Source organism: Thalassophryne amazonica, chromosome 17, assembly GCF_902500255.1.
Source record: "Thalassophryne amazonica chromosome 17, fThaAma1.1, whole genome shotgun sequence".
In the NCBI taxonomy this organism is placed as follows: Eukaryota; Metazoa; Chordata; class Actinopteri; order Batrachoidiformes; family Batrachoididae; genus Thalassophryne; species Thalassophryne amazonica.
In genome coordinates, this window is record NC_047119.1 from 51,096,094 (window position 1) to 51,117,257 (window position 21,164).

A 21,164-nucleotide genomic window follows, 5' to 3' on the forward strand; every position below is an offset into this window, starting at 1 on the left:
AAAAATCCACTGGACAGGCTGTGGAGCAGCACAGGCAACGCACGACAACAGCGCCAAAAAATAAAATAAAAATCCACTGAACAGGCTGTGGAGCAGCACAGGTAACGCACGACAACAGTGCTAAAAAATAAAATAAAAATCCACTGGACAGGCTGTGGAGCAGCACAGGTAACGCACGACAACAGTGCTAAAATAAAATAAAAATCCACTAGACAGGCTGTGGAGCAGCACAGGTAACGCACAACAACAGTGCTAAAAAATAAAATAAAATAAAAATAAAAATCCACTGGACAGGCTGTGGAGCAGCACAGGTAACGCACAACAACAGTGCTAAAAAATAAAATAAAATAAAAATAAAAATCCACTGGACAGGCTGTGGAGCAGCACAGGTAACGCACAACAACAGTGCTAAAAATAAAATAAAATAAAAATAAAAATCCACTGGACAGGCTGTGGAGCAGCACAGGCAACGCACGACAACAGTGCTAAAACAAAATAAAAATCCACTAGACAGGCTGTGGAGCAGCACAGGTAACGCACGACAACAGCGCTAAATAAAAATCCACTGGACAGGCTGTGGAGCAGCACAGGTAACGCACGACAACAGCGCCCAAAAAAATAAAATAAAAATCAAAATCCACTGGACAGGCTGTGGAGCAGCACAGGTAACGCACGACAACAGTGGTAAAAAATAAAATAAAAATCCACTGGACAGGCTGTGGAGCAGCACAGGTAACGCACGACAACAGTGGTAAAAAATAAAATAAAAATCCACTGGACAGGCTGTGGAGCAGCACAGGTAACACACGACAACAGTGGTAAAAAATAAAATAAAAATCCACTGGACAGGCTGTGGAGCAGCACAGGTAACACACGACAACAGTGGTAAAAAATAAAATAAAAATCCACTGGACAGGCTGTGGAGCAGCACAGGTAACGCACGACAGTGCTAAAATAAAATAAAAATCCACTAGGCAGGCTGTGGAGCAGCACGACAACAGTGCTAAAAAATAAAATAAAAATAAAAACGAAAGCGTTAGCAAGCTAGTTAGCTTGCCAACGCTGATGAAGGTTAGCTGATAAAAGAGCTCCGTCGCGATGCTTCGACCGTTAGAGGTCTTCTTTAGGCGTTGGAGCACGGTGAAAAAGTAAAAAAAAGTAAAAAAGTCTTGAAAAAGACTGTTAATTCAAAGAACTCAAACAGCTCAGTTCAAACAGCTAACAGATACAGCAGAACACCGCTGTGCTCCGGAACCAGAAAAAAAGTCCACCCTCCACCACAATCCACCACAATGGTCCACCCTCCACCATTGTGCTTACTCAAGGCATGGGAAAGGTTTCTACCTTACCCATGTGTACCACTGTGTGGCAACTTATGTTGTGGTTTGATGTTGTATAAATAAAATGAACTGAATGATAGTAATAACAGATTGGTATCAAAAAGTGAGTGCCTTGTATGAATTCTTGTAGAAGTTAGGAGTTTTGTGTGTGTGTGTGTGTGTGTGTGCCAAGTTCAGTTCAAAAACATAATGAAAAAAAAAAATACAACCCATCAAAATCCCCAATATCATCTAATAAGAAAAGCCATTGAAATCCCCAAAATCATCTAACAATAAAACCCATCAAAAACCCCAATATCACCTACAATTAAAAGCCATTAAATTCCGCAATACTGCCTTAAAAATAAAACCAAGCAAATTCCCCAATATCATCTAAAAATAAAACCCATTAAAATCGCTAAGGTCATCTAAAACTAAAGTTCCTGATCACTGTGGGTTATTTGGGTGGGTGGGTCTTCACTTTTTCTTACCGACAGTGATGGACGGCGCCACTGCCACTGCACTGTCCAGCGATTTCTGCTTCTTGTCTTTGTCCCGGCGGTGATGGCAGTGGTGATGATGGTGATGGTGGTGGGACCTGTCCTGGACTTGGGCCTGTCCCGGGCTTGTGGAGGATTGTGCTGGGCCAGACCGTTCCAGGCTGTACTCCTTCAGACTGATCTCCTGGGGGTGCTGTGGCGTTAGAGAAGATGCCGAACGTCTTATAGGACTAAGGTCGGCTATCGGCTGACAGAAACAGACACATGGTAGTTAGTGAGAAGGAAGTGGATCAGGTTATGTCTCATCCACATAAATATCCATGACAGACAAATGACAGGACCAAAGATTGATACTCAACCTGTTCTTCTCCAGGCACAGATATTTAAAAGGTTTGAGAAGAATGAGCAACTCTCCCACAGTAAATACAAAACTTGTACGCTAGCAGGACTGTTTGTTAGTGAATGAAGAAGCGGTGGGCTGGTGACAGTGGCCTTTGTGGTGTTTTATACTAATGTTCTGAAGTGGTCCAGAGAAGCTCATTTTCAGAGTTGTTAGCAGTTTCACAACTGTACAATTATTTTTTTTTTCTTTTTAAAATTTTTTGGGGGTCACGTCAAGTTATCTCTGCTATACACCAGTCACTCAATCCTGAGACAGATACTCTCCAAATAAATCCAACAATCTCTGTGCATTACAATTATAATTTGATTTCAACTCAAGCATGATGTGTGTGAGATCCTCTTGATCCAGAATGGATCCATATGTTGATTTGGCACAAGTTTTACACCAGATGTCACTGCGGACACAACTACACAGATACAGGGAGACTGAGGCACAATGTGGCCTTAGAACCCTGGACCCGGTGTCGCCAACCGAACAGTCCCTGCTAAAAATAAAATAATAAGCATCAGCATTGATTCACCGATTATTACCTAGTTTCTGCTTAAAAAGGGCCTCCTTTCTGCTTAAAACTGACTTTAGAATGATTTTAGAGGTTTTACTTTGTCATCTAATGGTTAATAATCACATTATTCCCTTTGATCGCTTTGGGTGTAGAGAGTCAGACTCAGATGTGCTGCTGCCCCATCTTATTATGAAATCATGCTCCGCCATAGTCCATGGTCCAAACGTGTTCAGATAAAATCTGAGGCAAACATTTTTCTTCTTCTTCTAAGTTGGATTAGAACTTTTTGTGGTACACAGCACCAACTACTGGACAGGAGGAACCTAGCAGTCAATGTGACTCACTGATTTCAAAATGCAGCTCTTTTCAACCAGATGTGTGGCGCCGTGACATGTCAATCATCTGTGTCCAGTCAGATTTCAGGGGAGTCCAGTGCAACCCTGGCCTCCGCTCTAGCTCCACACATGCCAGGAAGTGTTCAACATTTGACATTTCCTGTTTCATTGTGGACTCAAAATTTGGCACTTCCTGTTTGGGATCCCTGTACCATAAGCGAGCTGCACGGCGCTTCGCTTGTATTATTATTATTATTATTATTATCCTTTCCTTTGTGCTTGCAACTGTCGGGATGTTATTAGTTGCTACTTGTAATTATTTTGTGTGTTGTGTGTTCATTTTGTAATTATTAGTTTTTGTGTTCTCCACAACATTTTAGCAGACAAGAGTGTGGGGCCCTTGACTTTGCGCCCTTGTTCTTCAGCCTGGGCACATGCATGCATGAATCCAGCTGTGTTCTGTTTATGGATTTGATCCAATCACAACTTCGTTCACAACTCCAACAGTTTTTTACTTACTGTTTTAGGAAACTCAGTGAGATGTTATCGTTATGCATGTGCAACTTACAGACATGGAGAAGCTGTCTTGAAGCACCTACGTGCTGGTCATGCTCAGAGAAATGCACCACATTTCAAAGCTGATGTTCCCTCACAATGCAAGTGATGCTCCTCATCTGAGCCTCCCTAAGTAACCGCATATTTGACACAAAGTCATTCCAGTGGTACCCAAGGATCCTCCCAAGAGACATAGTCACAAAAACATGCAACTGCATGTAAGATGTGTGTAACTGCATAGTTAGCAGTTTATAAGCATTCTCTAACATGTCAATATATAGAAATCAGTGTTTGAAGCCATGTGTTGGAGTATTTCTGTGCAGTAATTAGTTCTACATGTATGATTTTTTTTAATGCCATTGTCAACAACCCCACAGAATTTCTTATTTTACAGGCCAGCAACAGCTACCAGGTACCAAACTGATGAGATCAAAACCAGAACAGCCGCAACCACCCAACATTTTCAGTCATTCTTATATCGAAAATATCAAAAATATTCAGGAATATACCATCAAACATGGGAGCACCTCTGATCCCACAGGAGGAGCAGGAAGATGGGCTTCTGTGATCCAGACAGGATGTGGAATATAAATATGAATTTATAATGGAAATTGTTCATAACTGATTTTGGGTGATTGTACTGTTCCTTTCTTTCCATCCAACAGTGAGTCCAGTCTGTAGCTACAGTTAGATACAATATCACAACACTTAAAAAAAAAAACCCAACAACACACAAAAAACATCACATTATCAATTAAACTTAAACATGTCTTAAAATCTTCCTTCTGAAATATCATCATAATACAGTTTTTCTCTCAAATTTAATTTCATATGACAAAAAAGGTGGATAATGGTGAAGGTTTAACAATATTAACTGTGTCACACTCAATATTTTGGATCCAGAAAAGTGAGATTTTAAGACTGGCTGGATTAAATAACAGTTAAGGTTAGAAGTATGGTGGTCATGAGACGCCACACCACTTCCAAGTTAAGACAACAGTACAGTAGCACAGAAATCACTTATAAACGCACGCACCAACGCACGCACACACCTTTACAACAGGTAGCTGCATCAAAAACATCTTGCAAATTGAGAAAACACCAACAGAGCACCTAGATATAACCTACAGCACATTCAACAATTTAATTTGATAATGTGTGTGTGCTGTAAACTGACAACACTCTGAAAAACAGACACACAACAATGTAACAGAAATACTAGAAACACACACACAAAAAAGGCTTCTGTCTGGACTTTTACTCATCTATAATGTTCAATGCATTGTAAAAAATGAAATAAGAAATATAGCTAACCTAAGAATAAAATCATCACTAAAGGAGCTGAACTTACTCAGCTTTGCCGATCACGTAGAGATAAAGATAGAAGATCACCATGATGTTTTGAACAGTTTGTAAGTTGAAGTCCTCTTGGTAGAAATGGCTTTTTGAGTTGTTTGCACATCTTGTTGTGCCTACTTGCAGAACATCTCTTTGTGTTTGCATGAATTTATAAAAGTGTTACATGCGCTGTAAGTTATAATTGTTTGTGTTTTCTGCATTCGCAAGCATTTTTTTCCCTCCCAATTTCCGAGATGTTTTACAACAACTACCTGTTGTTGAATTGATGCTGTTTTTTCTTTGTTGTTGTTTTTTGTATTTGTGTTTGCTTGTTGTCTTAATTTGGATCTGTTGTGGCCTCTCTTGGCCACCGTATAGCAGGGTAGGAAGTTTCCAGAAATACAATTGTTTCAAAGCAGAAGAGCAGCAGCACTGTTCCTGCCTTGTTACACAATCACACACCGACACAAAACTAAAACACACACACACACACACACACACACACCCAACCATGTGTTACCAAAGTGTAGCACTGCTGGAGCTCATTAAAGTCCCACAAAATGCTCGACAAACCCGAGATACACAGATGAGGACTGTCACCGGGGACAAAATGTCAAAATCATGATTGATGCTTTTCTGAATGAATGTGTGTGTTGGACATATTGTGTGTGCACACACCGACTCCAGGAGAATCACAACACTGTTTGTGAGCGATGAGCACATGGAAGCAAACACGGCAAGAAAAGAAGAGGAACAGCAGAGTGACAGAGAAGAAGAAGAGGAAGAAGGAGAGAGATGGTGCAACAGGTGGTACATACTGCCAGGTGGGTCCCGGGGGCGTGGCGAGGGTGGCTCCGCTATCAGACAGCACACACAAGAGGGAGGTGGGCAAAACATTAGCCGTGAGCATCAGAATCAGGACAAAAACAGGGAAGGGAGCGGGAAGGCCAGAGTTTAGAGATAGAGAGAGCAAAAAAGCAACGAGAGGCAAGAAGAAGCAGAAGTGACAGCAGAGAGACATCATCCGATTTTGGACCTCTCGTCTCTTACCATTACATGTGTATAACTGCATAATGTGCCACTTCCTGTTCAAAATTCTGCTGCAAAACTGTCTCTGTGAAGCCTGCACTGAAACAACCGCAGCACTTTTCCTCAGACGGGAAAAGTGCCATTTGGAAACTGCACAAACGTGCAGGAAAAGCAGCTTCAGAGTGATAAAGCGCCAGATAAATTCTGACCTCAATTACCGAAGGTCACATGTCCAATATGTTCACACACTCGAGCTGCCTCACGTGTTTGGCACCATTTCTCAAATTTAGGATTCAGAAATTCCCATCTCAAAATATTTGGAAAAATGATAACAGTCTAATTCAAATAAAAAGGGAATTAAAAAATAGATTCACTTCTGTTGTGCATGGCTTTATTACATCCGCCAAGTACGTAATAAAATCACCTGCGTCTGTCTCTTAGCAAGATTATGTCAAAAACTACTGCACGGATTTTCACAAAGTTTTCACCACAGGTAGATATTAGGCCATGGAAGAACCCATTAAATATTGGAGATGATCCGGATACGGATTCTGGATCAAGTTTCACTTTATATATATATATGCTTTTAAGAATTACGTCAAAACTACTTCATGGATTCTCACCAATTTTTCACCACTGATAGACATTAGGCCATTGAATACTCCTTTAAATTTTGAGGGTGATCCAGGTCCAAATCCGAATTCTGGATCAAGATTTGTCTTTATATACGCTTTGAAGAATTACATCAAAACTACTTCACGGATTCTCACTAAATTTGCACCACAAATAGATATTAGGGCATGGAAGACTCCACTCAATTTGGAGGTGATCTGGATCCAGATTCTGGATTAAGTTTCACTTTATATAAGCTTTGAAGGATTACTTCAAAACTACTTCACAGATTCTTACCAAATTTTCACCACAAGTACATATTAGGCCATGGGATACTCCTTTAAATTTTGGATGTGATCCAAATCTGGATTCTGGATCAAGATTCACTTTATATAGGCTCTGAAGTATTACGTCAAAACTACTTCATGAATTCTCACCACATTTTCACCACAGATACATATTAGGCCATGGAAGCCTCCACTCAGTTTTGGAGGTGGTCCAAATCCGGATTCTGGATCAAGTTTCACTTTATATAGGCTTTTAAGGATTACGTCAAAACACTTCACAGATTCACATCAAAGACTCCACTCAATTTTGGAGGTGATCCGGATTGCCGGACATAAGAAATCTCAGATTGCTCTTGTATTTATCATGACGCAGAAGAGTCTGAAGATATCAGTGTTAAATGATCCAAGTTTTTATTTTAACGGAAATCAATTAGAGATGGACAGCGTAATGATAATATCTGAGAGGCTCAAACATGACAGTGAGCACACAGAAGCAAACGAGTGAAACAATCCAGGAAACAAGCAAATGAATAGGACAGGAGAAAAAAAAACAATCTTCAACATCAATGTAACTCACAAAATGAGAGGAAAAAATGGATGAAAAGAAGGAAATGACAAAAAGTAAAGCCTTACTGTGGTTACACAACATATCACGACTTAAATTAGTTCCACAGCGAGTGTGATGCAAAGTGAGGAAATTAAAAAAAAAAAAACAGCAACGCTGAAACTCGATTACACCAAACAGTTGTTAATCATTAAAAATAAATCAAAGTTTCTGTTGTGAATATTCTATAGAATAAACTTACACCTAAATTATTAAAAAGGCATTATATTATGTAACACTTAAAAACATAAGGTTAGATTTTAATTTGCAATATATAAAGGAGAATTATTTTTTTTTTTCAATTTGAATTCTCACAGTTAAACAACAAACATTATGAATTCATGCTGTCACAAATTATTATTCATCATTCATTTGTACAGTCAGACAATTTCTGTAATTTTGCCTCTTCACACAACAACAACAACACATGAATGAATCAATAGATCAATCAATCAATATGTTTCGCATGAACCCTTCTTGGATTAAAAGCCATTTTCATGCACAGCCCCTAAATTTTCAGAGCCCATAAGTAATCGGACAAACAAAATACAACAATTATTCTTGATACAAATCATCACTTTTACAGCCAAACAAGTCAGGGGATGAACAACATGAGCATTTCCAAGTCACTGAATGCGTCTCTTACACCACTCATCAAGAAACACAAACACTGGATGGTAAATCTGAAGTAGGGAGTTCTCAAATACTGATTGAGTGTGCAAAAAAGGAGACTAGTGAAGCCACCAAAATACTCAGGCAACTCTGAAATAGTTAGATGCTTCTGTGGCTGTGATTTGAGAAACTGTGCATCGTGTCTGCAGCATTAAAAAGTTCTAGCTACACATGTAATGGAACAGAGAAGGATTTTCACCCAGAAAATAGGTTGAGTTTCCCATGTGCCTTCTGGCAAACTGTAAGTGAAATTTTACATCTTTCTAAGAAAATCCTTTTCTGTGCCACCACACCATGGAGCTGTCACAGCTGCAACAGACTAAAACTGCACTATCCCCAGTTTCTGCAACCACAGTCACAGATGCCTATGACTCCTTCAGAGTTGTCATGGGTGTCTAGTGGCTTCCCTCACTAGTCTTCTTCTTGCATGGTCATTTAGTCACAGAAGCCTATGATTCCTTCAGAGTTGTCATGGGTGTCAAGTGGCTTCCCTCACTCATCTTCCTGCATGGTCATTTAGTCACAGAAGCCTATGACTCTTTCAGAGTTGTCATGGGTGTCTAGTGGCTTCCCTCACTAGTCTTCTTCTTGCATGGTCATTCAGTCACAGAAGCCTATGACTCCTTCAGTGTTATCATGGGTGTCTAGTGGCTTCCCTCACTAGTCTTCTTCTTGCATGGTCATTCAGTCACAGAAGCCTATGATTCCTTCAGAGTTGTCATGGGTGTCAAGTGGCTTCCCTCACTCATCTTCTTGCATGGTCATTCAGTCACAGAAGCCTATGACTCCTTCAGAGTTGTCATGGGTGTTGAGTGGCTTCCCTCACTAGTCTTCTTCTTGCATGGCCATTCCGTCACAGAAGCCTACAACCCTTTCTGAATGGTGTGGGTGTCTACTAGCTTCCCTCACTCATCTTCTTGTGCATTCATTGAGTCTCAGTCACAGAAGCCTATGACTCCTAGTCTTTCTGTTGCATGGTCCCTCAGTCACGAAAGCCTATAATTCCCTCTGAATTGTACTGAGTGACTACTGGCTTTCCTCACTCATCTCCTACTTGTGTGTTCACCTAATCTCAGCCATAGATGCCGATAACCCCTTCAGAGTTGTCATGCGTGTCTAGTGGCTTCCCTCACTAGTTTTCTCCTTGCACAGTCCCTCAGTTTCTCCTTGAAGTAGGGGCCCTGAGCGTCTACATCTTGATTGTTTCATTTTATCTTTGTTGTGGTGTTCAGAGGTGTCCAAATACTTACTGACCGGACTAATTGTAGAAATGGACAGAGTTACTGCACGCTGTCCACGCCGCTGCTGAGCCCGTGTCTATTCTGAGTTTCTTCCTCTGTACATAAATGTAAAATGACCGATGTGGAGGAGTCGGCAGGATGAGCTGATGTGAGTTGACGGATCCAGACTCTGCTTCAGTGAGCTCTCTGCTGTGTTCAGTAACCTGCTCCCACGCAGCCTCACATCAGCCTTTTTAATCTCTCCTACAGAACCACAGCTACCAACTCACTGCCAATGCCGGCCGCCCACGCAGGCCGCCGCCTCATTTAATTTTACAGTCACATCTCTCAGCCTTTTGATTTTTTTTTTCATTCAGGTGAAAAATATATCTGGTGTCAGTGTTTTATGAACCTGCTATTATAAGATCACAGCGTGAAAAAAGATGCATGACTCAAGTACACTGATCTTTTGTGTGAGCAGTAATGCATCTTTTTTGATGATGGATGTCACCATCAGCGAGCGCTTACATAGTACTCGGCGTTGAGTCGGGGCAGAGAAGCCGCTCGGCAGTGACCTTCCAGGCCGGGATATCTCTCTGTATCGGAAACATTCTCCACTGGCTTCATCTCAACGGCTTCCTGACGGGACAACAGCAGAAAAGCACAGGTGACAGTGAACGCCACACGGGTCTCAGCTCAGGTCTGGGGGCATGCAGTGGCGCTGTGTGTAAATCTGTTTTTGCAGTGACTCGTACATAAAGCTGGAATCTTTTTGCATAAACATCATGTGCACAAAATAAATAAATCGCAATAATATGAACATGTAAAATTGTTTTAAAATTGTGTAAAAAAATAACAATCCTGCATTTATGGGCCAAAATGTTCCTCGAAAACCAGAGTAAAATAATAATAATAAAATAATAATAATAATAATCATAATAAACACTTTAAGGTTTGAATTTTCAAAGTGCTCATATTAAAAACACAGAAAACAAAACAAAAAGGACCCCCAACACACACACACATGCACACAAGTTTAATCTTTTAAAACAGTTTATAAATATTTTGTGATATTAATGCAATATATTCACAATTTGTAGCTGCAAAAATCTTTAAATTCAGTTCCTAATTAACACTAATTGTGAGGAGAAAACTGTAATTAAAGCCTGAAGATTCAGAGTTCACGTTGAGATTTTTTATTTATTTATTTTTTTAAACAGGTGTGTGTTTGGTGTGTCTACCTGAGGTTTGGCAGGTTGGTCCTTGTCCTCTGATTGGCCTCTTTGGAGCTTCCTCCGGTCTTTAGGCCTTTGAGCAACATCTCCAGACTGAGAATGTTTGATGGCGCTCCTCTGGTTCAGCCTGTTAACACAGATCAGTGTCATAGGCGGTTCCAAGGTGGGGGGGGTCAATGGGGCTGCAGCACCCTGATGGCAAGAATTTATACCCCAACCACACCTCAACACTAACATTTGCTATTCCAAACCCTCTTTTAATTTGTCACTGTCACCACAATTCACTGACTGATCCAGTCCTGGAGCGTCCACAGTTTCCACAACAGGGGCAGATCTGGAAGGGGCAGGGCGGGGGGGATCTGTGTGCACCAACCTCCTTCTCATGGGCTAAAAAAATAAAAGTGTGTTTCTGAATAGAGTATTCAGCAACAGGTGACTCAGCTAGACACGTTTATACCAGACCATGATTCAGCAAGGTGTACCAAAGGTGTTTTTTTGGCCACAGACATTTCAAATGTTCTCTAATCGTAAAATGGTAAATGGACTGCATTTATATAGCTTTACAATTATGCGTCACATTCACCCCGATGTCAGGGTGCTGCCATACAAAGCACTCACTACACACCGGGAGCAAGAGGGGATTAAAGGCCTTGCCCAAGGGCCCTTAGTAAATTTCCAGTCAGGCGGGGATTTGAACCCATGATCTTCTGGACTCAAGCCCAACACCTTAACCACTAGACCATCACCTCCTCCACCTCCCATCTCTATTACTTGTCATCATAACGTCATAGCATCACATTCAACATTGTACACAAGTTAAACGACTAAAAACAAGTTTGAACCTTTCTGTTCTCTGTGGTGTATTTTGCAGTAAAATGAAACCCAAAGTGCAGGAAATGGCACCTAAAAATTCAAAAAATTTCTGGTGGTGGTGGTGGGGGGTATTCCCTAGTGTGCCTTGATCGAGAGAGTGGTGACATGACGAGTCGAAAAAAATCAGTCCTGTGACTCCTGGTCCCATCTTGGGTTCAAAATAGCATTCGCTGTTAATCTATCTGCATGTACAACCAGCTATTTTATTTATTTATTTGCTGAAAATGCCAGGTTGGGGTGCGTTTGAAGGCATAAAATAAAAATAAAACACAACAAGGGCTTCAAGATGTACAATTTCCCTTCAGATCTGAACAGAAGAAAAATTTGGGAAAATAAATTCAGCTGTGTGGAATCTGAAGCAACTTCATCATCAAAGTTTTGAGAGGCAAATTTATTGTTCACTCCCATGTACAGTAAAACTCACCTAAACCGTCATCTTATAAACCAGATATTCGCAGTGACCGGACAAAAAAGTCCCAAAGTTTTTGTATTTTTTTCCAGGTAATAAACACCGTATATAACAGATTTTCGTCCACATCGCGTAAAATGTCCTGTCCGATCGCAGTGTACTTCCATTAAACCACTCGCATGTGGGACCGAAGTCATTTCCATGATTAAAAGCCCGGCTGTGCTCACACTTTGCTGCTTTCAGTCCTTCATCTGCCATCATATTATAATAGTATTTGCAGTGTGCACACTGATAAATGGATCAGAAAAGTCTGCAACTTTACAGCACAAAGTCGATAAAAGAGGAAAATGTACAGCTTACCTTTGAACTGGAGGTGATGATTGTAGAAAGAAAAGTTTGTTGAGGGTCAAATTAGTCCAGAACAAAACATAATCCAGAGACGGAGAAATTTAAACTGTCACGCACGTTATTGTATGACACAAAGTTACAGAGCTGCAGCTGCATAAATCAGGCTTTAAATTAATCAAATAAATCATCATAAATTGTAAATTAGCTTAGCTATTTTTATATTTATTTTGATAGTACTTGTACCTGGATGTGTTGCTGTATGTGGTTAAATGATTAAAAAAAAATGTTGAAAACATTAAAAGGTTCATTCAGTCGTTCAGCGCAGTTGGGCCCAAAATGGCGCCATGTTCTGAGTTGACGCCACTCTCTCTATCTAGGCACACTGGTATTCCCTCAACAAAGAGGAGATCTCACGTGAATCGAGATCTCGCAGGAATTCAGTGGACAGTCAACGCAAACAAGAAATGTCAAATGTTGAGGTGACACTGAAACCGGGAACGCACAAACTAGAGGCAGCACGCACCTTTACAGCTCATGAGGTCAGTCAGTGACTAGTTTAGTTTGGAAATTACATTCAGGTTTTTAGACATGCTAAATGCTAATGTCATGCAAATAAAGAAAAATGCTTAAAATGGCAAGCGGGTAATGTTACATATGTGATAATTAGTTGCAGAAAACCAATAGTAGTTATGCTAGCTGTCCACTATTGAACCCCGTGAGGAGGGTCCAATAGTCTTATGGTCTACTGGTCCTATCCTCTATATTATTTGATCTTGTATATTACAACCCCAAACACAAATAAATGTAATACTTTCAAATAGCTAACAATCCAGATCCAATTTTGTTCATTTTACAAAAATAAAACATATGATTCTGTTGACATACACCATTAATCACCTTTATTTGCACTGCTGTCTACAAATCAACAAACAACAGTAATTCACCATAATTAAATGTGTGTGTTTTTTTAAATTGTTAGTTTAGTTTAAAAAATCATTTTAAACCACACCCCTTGTTTCGAGGGAAATAGTTTTCTGTCAAAAATGTATTTTTGGCTATATTTCACAAAGCTGCTGATCAACATTGTGATGTCAGTCACTCAACTCCATATTTACACAAATAATGTCACAGTCATCAAGGACTCACATTATGTCCCTGTTGGTGGTGGTGGTGGTGGTCAGTGGAACCTGCATCTGAGGTTCTGGTTCAGGTTGAAATGAGAAAGATGGTTCCACTTCCCTCATATGAGTGAAGGGTAGCATCGGCCGGAACAGGGCCCCGATCGTACTCTGTAGGGCACGTTAATCACACAGATAACTGGAGTTACTATTGAACAAGTTGGTCTTCTGCATTCTAAGAAACCAACATTTCTCAACATTGCACCCAGTGAGTCAAAACTTCACACATTCTCAAGAAATATTGATGAACCACACACTACTTTTCCTGGGTCAGGCTCAAAACTTCTCAATCGCCCCTCGTATTATTGGAAAATCATGAAGACCTGATGATGTGCAGTTCGGGGGGGTGGCACCAATTTAAACTAACAAACCATGTAATGACTGTGCCCTAATATTTTGAAATGCAATATACAAAAACACCAAATCATTTAGTTTTCCCCAAATCATTTCCCTTCCATTGCCAATAATTTTGAACTTTTGAATTATTATTATTCAATTATTTATACATTATAATACAGCTATCAGTGTTAGGAATTAATTTGTTGGTGTCACTTTGTGCTGGTAACACTTAAACAATAAATTTGCCAATATAACCCTAGAAACATGTACACGATAAGGTTTAACATTTTAAAAATCACAGAGAGCAACAGTCAGGGTTGTAAGTATTTGGGCAGTGACCATTTTTGCAATTATATTTTGCCCAATTGCTTATGGTCTTTAAAGATGGAGGGACTGTGAATAAAAACTGCTGTAGTACCAAAATGGTGAGCGCAATATTTTTTGTAAAAACCTTGAACTAAACCTGAAAGTTTGCACTACAAAAACATGTTGAATGTTTTATTGCATCTCCGTTATGATGGTGTACAGAGGCAATGTTACAATAACGGCATCACTGTCCAAATACTTACGGTCCTCGCTGTATATTAAAGACATACTGAGCCCAGTGTGAATTCAAGATTAAAAATGCATGAGGAGGCTGCAGTTTGTTAAAAAAAAAAAAAGTTAAATTTTCCATAAGTTCAGACAAAATTATACAATATTAGGGCCCTGTCCCACTGGGGAGAGGATTAATTGCGCATGAATTGAGTATACAAATTGTGGGCGTTCGTTGTCGACCACAACGAAAATGGCCAAAAATGCCAAATGTCCCAGTATGAATTACGGATATATTAATAATATATAGCAAATATATGATGAACAATCACAGTTATATAACGCATGTAGTGAGGAAACTGATCCGACACATTGAGATTACCACGGCAATATTACGAGTGTAATATGAATGCATTGTGCACGTGTTGCGCGTGCACGGCATCTGCATTGCGGTCATAAAAGAAGTGCACTCGCTCCTTTCGGCATCACTATTCACACCAACAATACAGCCTCTGGAGCATTTGCTGGACTTGGACAAGTTGATCCTTGGACAAGTCCTCTGACACGCTGAAATGGAGGTGTTCCTTTGTCTCACTTCCAAAGCGAATCGGTCTTTACGCGCGAAGCCTCCGCGCGGCTTTCCATGACAAAATCTCTTGTTAAAAGTAAAATCTGCCGGAAAATCGCTGATGTCCAGCTCTTGTGATAACCAGAGAAAGAGCACACGACGGTCTCATATCCACAGAGCCATCCATTTAGAAATGGTCCGGTGGCTTGTGCCGCGTCGACGCAGCTTGGAGCGCGGCGCGCCGAGCGTCCTTAAAGGGGTCCTTAAAGCTGTAGTAACAGACCTTATTGTCTGTGAAGCCCGTAAAATTTTCACCGAAAGCCAGATAAATTTTTCGCATGGTTTCCAGGTGCCAGTCTCTAACAGCTTCTGAAAAAATTCTGATGGAAAAAAAGTCCTTTTCATTCCGCCATTTCCAGACAATGAAAATCCGACGAGGGGGTGGCACCACTCCTTCCCAAGGAGTGCTCACAGGCGAATGAGGGTTCAAGCATGTCTGACGTAAAAACATATGAATGAAATCCATATAGTTTTTGAAAAAAATAAAAAGGACTGTTACTTTATTGACAGACCTCATATATATATATATATGTACACTCAACAAAAATATAAACGCAACACTTTTGGTTTTGCTCCCATTTTGTATGAGATGAATTCAAAGATCTAAAACTTTTTCCACATACACAATATCACCATTTCCCTCAAATACTGTTCACAAACCAGTTGAAATCTGTGATAGTGAGCACTTCTCCTTTGCTGAGATAATCCATCCCACCTCACAGGTGTGCCATACCAAGATGCTGATTAGACACCATGATTAGTGCACAGGTGTGCCTTAGACTGCCCACAATAAAAGGCCACTCTGCATGGCTTCTCTTTCCATGACAAAAACTCCTGTAACAGTGAAATGTGCCATTCATTTTTAAACTGGACGCTGTCTTGATCCGGTATGTCATCTGACTAGCACAGGAATTGTGAAAAGACGTGGACATCAGCACTTTTTCGGCACCTTAAGACAGACGTGCGGAGGAGTTCGGCGCGTCGCGGCGGAGCTGCATGGCGCAAAGAAACGCCGTGATGAAGCCTTCCAGGACATGTTTGGGCATGTCCAGCTCATGCACAATCACAATCGGATATTCACACGACTGGAAAGCAACCGGAATCCGTCTGAAATCCACCTGAAAGCCGTCCTGTGAGACCAACACTGAGGTGGTTTTATGCCGCGTAATGAACGGCTCAGTGGCGCGTCCCTCCGCTTCTTTTTCCATGAAAAAACTCCTGTAACAGTGGAATGTGCCGATAAAGTGCTGATGTCCACATCTTCTTCCTTTTTGTGAAAGTCAGACGAGGTCCCGGATCAACAAAGCCTTCACGTTGGAAATGATCTGGTTGTTCCAGCGGGGTGTCAGCCTGTCGATGGGGGCTGGGAGCGTGCCGCGCTCTCAGGAGTTGTGGGCAGTCCTCAAAGCGGCAGAAACACCCTGTAATCTGTTTAATCCCCATAAAATCGTCCCTGAAAGCCATATTAATTTTTCGAATGGTGTCCACCTGGAGGTCTCTCACAGTTTCTGGAAAAAAAATTGATGCAGCAAAGCTCCAAATCGTTCAGACATTTATTCGCAATAAAAAATAGACGAGAGGGGTGGACCAGTGTTCACACAAAGCCTGCTCACAGGCGAATGACGCAACCGACAGGCGTGAAAAAACTCACGCATGCGCACGAGGGTTCACGCTTGTCTGACGCAATCACACGTGATTCAAATCCATATGGTTTTTTAAAAAAAATAATAAGGTCGGATACTTTTCTAATAGACCTCGTGTATATATATATATATATATATATATATATATATATATATATACACACATACATACACACACACACACACATACAGAGGAGACAGTTGTTGAATGATTCAGTTATTTGTTTTTTTAAACCAACATGGGGGGGACCACTGTATATTTGATTGTCAATTATCATTCAAATGTATCAAACCTTAAAATATAAAATGTAATGACAAAATATTTCAAATTTATTTACAAATGATGAAGACAGATCTTGAAATAAGCTGGAAATTTGCAAAACAAATTGGTGGTTGAAAATACAATTTATATCTATATATATATATATATCTATATATATATATATATATATATATATATATATATATATATATATGTATATGTATATGTATATACACACACACACACACACAGAGGAAACAGTTGTTGAATGATTCAGTTATTTGTTTTTTTTAAACCAACATGCCGTACCTGAGGGCCACCTGCAGAATTCTGCTGGAGTCTTTTAGCACGATTCTGTTTGTAGTAGTCAAAGATCATCAGAGCAGCGTAGACTTTCCCCACAGTCAGTTCATTGTCTGTGAGAAGACACACCTGTGTGAGACACGTCCTCCATACGGCCATTAGATGGCGACAGAGTATAGCGCCATATTCATACACATAACTAACTGGAGAGGATTTTGTTCCAGTATGAAAACAATTTCATTGCTTTTCTGCTGGACTTTCAAGCCTTTTGTTAAAACAAGTGAGAAAACTGTCCATGCATAAAGGTGACATTTCCAGAAGAAATTGACAAAACCAACAGCAAATTTTGATTTTATGACCAATGCAAACCCTTGAAGAAGTAACACCTTGTGTCAGATAACAAATGAGAACTCGTTCGAGTGTCAGGTCTTGGGAACAATCACCACACCACAGACTCCTGGATCCTGGATGGCAACCACTCAGACAAACAAGTGGTCCATCCCTACCTCTCTAAAGTTATTGTCCATCTGCCACAGCCATGCAGGCGATACATGGGTGTGGCCTGAGTTTCTGGCTCTGACACCTGTACTGATCCACTCCATATTTTTTTTGCCAAGTTGGATCAAACCATTTCACCACCAATTTGGCAAAAAATAAAATAAAATAAATATTTTTTTCTGGCTCCACCCCTTTTTGCATAGCAACAGTAATTTCTTTCAACTTCTCCCTTTTTCACTTGGGGTCACAACATCAAATCATACGATTCCCTTAATATCTTATTTTGCAATTAAACAAAAATCTGTAATTATTCTAGCTCCACCCCTTTATACAGATATTCTGAAAAATTTTATAGAATCTTTTGTAGTTTAGGCCAAAACATTTCATAATCACCAACAAAAGGCAACATGTAATTTTTCTTTCCACTGCAGATCTGATTTGGATTCACATGGTGATTTGGCACAAGTTTTACGCTGATGGAGAATGCGGCACAGGTGGCTTAGAATCGGAGGACCATCTGTTACGGAGCTAAGTATGCTAATCACTTAAGCTATAGTTACATTAGCTACAAACGCCAGAGGCAAAGCGGCGACTTGCCATTCATTTTCAATCAGAGTGGGCCTTTTGCAGCGACACAAACAATGGGCGCTCTGCCACCGGTTAGGTGGAGCCAAAATATACCCAACGTCTATTTCATGCAAATGCTGAGCGACGCCACACAGCAACTGCCAATCTGAGTGAATAGTAGGCATGACGTTGACTGTATTTGTAACCAGATAACACCTCTGAAGTGATTTATAAAATATCTTATGTGCACGCACCGGGAATGTCCATCAAGCAACAAACCCAACTGCTTGTCCCCCTCATTTGTAGCTTCGTCTACTGATCGGCTCTAAAATGTTATGAATTCTAATCCAAATCAGGTAAGAAAAAAAAGCCACAAACGTGTTACACACAGTAATATTATAGCAGGAAACAACAACAAATTTAAGTGGAAAAAAATAAACAAAACCCTTGACTTCTGTGACGTATGTTACAGAAATGTAAAACAAGTTGTTTTAGATGTCAATTTAGCTCATCACTGAAAAATCTCTACGTGTACAGAGATAGAAGTGTAGGAGTGAATGTGTTAAACCTCAAACTTCACCAACATCCAACTCTAAGGGTTAGAGTAAAAATATATATCTTGCACAATATGACCCCTTTAAAATTTTAAAATAACTCACACTTGTGTGGGGTCACCAGCAGGTTGACAGTCTTCTGGGGCAAGTTGGGCCACACTCGGTTCAGCTCCCTCTTTAAGTCAGCGTCGCACAAATGCTGCGCCAGGACCCCTGGGGACACGCCCAGAAAGATGTCACATCACATCTGCACCGAGCCGAGCGGCACATTCACACATTTAGTCGTTTTAGTCTCTCACCCGATGCCAGCTTGATCTCCAGGGCCGTACGGATCAGAGCCATCAGTGTGGAGGTGAAGTGCACCGTGTTGTCATCGCCAATGGGCATGTTCATCTTCACCAGCCGCTGGGAGTGGGGACAACGCAAAAGGGGAGGAGCTGTGAAAACTGATCGCACTCATTGAAGCGGTGTAGAATGTAGCCACCTGTGTTGCATGACCACGTACTGACCGCCCAGCATAAAATAATGTTTTCCAAAGCGGGTGCTGTTCCTAATACTGATCTATTTTAAAGATGCACTTTCTCTTGATGTTGTATCTCTGGTGGTATTTAAAGGCAAATTCCCTTTAGATTCTTGACCATTTAAATCAAAAAGTATTTTCCTTTTCATCACCATAATTTTCTTCCTGAATATTCCAATAAAGGCTTCACCACCTGATATCGCCAATGTGGCCAGAATTAGCCTAATTGGAAAACAGTTTAGAATTTTGACCCACATGGGTTAAAATATGGCAACAAGACACCATGACACATATTGTGTGATGTCATAATGAGGCTGGGAGCTTTTTTGACCCTCCAACAGCAAACCTGATCAGCCTCATAGTTGCCAAGTTTGTTTATAATATGCAATTTTGTGGGAGGTAGGGGTGGTGGCCAAGTGGTTAATGCGCTTGGTTTCAGTGCAGAAGGTTCCGGGTTCAAATCCCACCCCTGCCACATTTCTCCATGTAATGTGGAGTTGCGTCAGGAAAGGCATCCAGTGTAAAACCTGTGCCAATTCAACATGCAGATCCACCTTGGATTTGCTGTGGCGACCCCAAGTGCAAACAAGGGAGCAGCCGAAGGGACTTACTATGCAATTTTGTGGGAAAACAAAGGGGGTGACACATTTTAATGTTTGGCAATAGGGCAATTCTATGGTAATGGAATTACAACAGCAGCAAAATCTGGACATATGGCATCTAACCACGACAGATTAGCTCAGACTGTAATTCCGTTACCGTAGAATTGCCCAATAGTACTTTTGCCACACTTTCCTCCTGTAGGGGGCAGGCTTCTTCACATTTCACTGCCAGTCAGTTTGCCACATTGCAAATTTGAACAGGCCAATCACAACTGGCATTTTCAACATGCATTTTTCAAACCAGGAGCATGATCACATTTACATTCAGGCTTTTTCCTCCAGATTAAGGTTGGTAGATTTTTGATTTACCTTGAAGTAATGCAGAGATTATTTTAGTATTTTTTTTATTATTTTCCCAATTAATCATCAGAAAATAGATAAAAATACCAATTCCACATTGCTAAGTGGTTAAGGGGCTGTCTGTAAACGTCTTCTATCTATTCAATTCACATTGTTAAAACGAGAATTTTTTTGTGACAAAGAAGTGAAATTGCATCTGATTTTCTGTTAATCTGCAGACTAATTATTTAATCAGAAATAAGGTGGAATATGAACATTTTATTATTAATCTAAAAAGTAATGAGTTCAAAAGCAGAATACAGTCTAAAATTTATAGTTTTTTATGCAAGTGTGACTGGATCCAGTTAATGATATAAATCAACTTCTTTAAATAATTTAGAAATAAATGAGTGCATCTCAAAATAAATATGTTACGTCATGTTAGGAAACACCTAAAATAAAATCTGCACGGGTATTCTTTTACTCGACACAAACCAACAAATGGTTTGTGTCGAGTAAAAGACACAAACCAAGGTTGGGAGTTATAAACAAGATGCAAAAAAGAAGAAGAAGAAGAAAAAAAAAAACAATCCAGTGGTGACAATGAGTGCACAAGCTCACATATTCTCACTAAATTACCACAACAGTTTTTTTCACCCCCCTAAACATGAAAAGCCATCAAGCATTAATTGAGAGTCAAGAAGTGAGCATGAAGTCCTGAGGCCTCGTGGGTTGGTGATGTAAGACACTTTGAAAGGATTCATGCACACATGCGTTTGCACCGAGGCTGGCAGCAAGTGTTGCAAACCCTCCAATCAGAAAACAAGGAGGCAGGAGTGCAGAAAAGTGACAAAAAGACTCCAGACGGCAACGAAGAGGAAGAGATAGATTGAAGTTGTGGAGGGGAATACAAGTCGGGGCGGGGTGGGGGGGGTGTTATTTGGAGATGCAACCAC

The 21,164-nt window shown here is 40.4% G+C and overlaps 1 protein-coding gene and 1 long non-coding RNA gene across 2 annotated transcripts in view; one reads left to right on the forward strand and one right to left on the reverse strand.

The window, feature by feature from the left end:
* The window catches only part of LOC117530144, a 29,635-nt gene extending 27,268 nt beyond the window's left edge, over window positions 1-2,367 (forward strand). The window contains exons 3-4 of the long non-coding RNA XR_004566193.1: window positions 1,445-1,447; window positions 2,356-2,367. This is a non-coding gene — a long non-coding RNA (uncharacterized LOC117530144). The remainder of the gene's footprint in view (window positions 1-1,444; window positions 1,448-2,355) is intronic.
* LOC117530142 (voltage-dependent N-type calcium channel subunit alpha-1B-like) overlaps window positions 1-21,164 on the reverse strand; it is a 439,538-nt gene that overhangs the window by 22,107 nt on the left and 396,267 nt on the right. Inside the window, 8 exon segments of the mRNA XM_034193105.1 lie at window positions 1,811-2,066; window positions 5,771-5,809; window positions 9,905-10,015; window positions 10,618-10,738; window positions 13,388-13,530; window positions 17,135-17,241; window positions 18,853-18,960; window positions 19,047-19,152. Of these exon segments, the coding sequence (XP_034048996.1) occupies window positions 1,811-2,066; window positions 5,771-5,809; window positions 9,905-10,015; window positions 10,618-10,738; window positions 13,388-13,530; window positions 17,135-17,241; window positions 18,853-18,960; window positions 19,047-19,152 (991 nt within the window).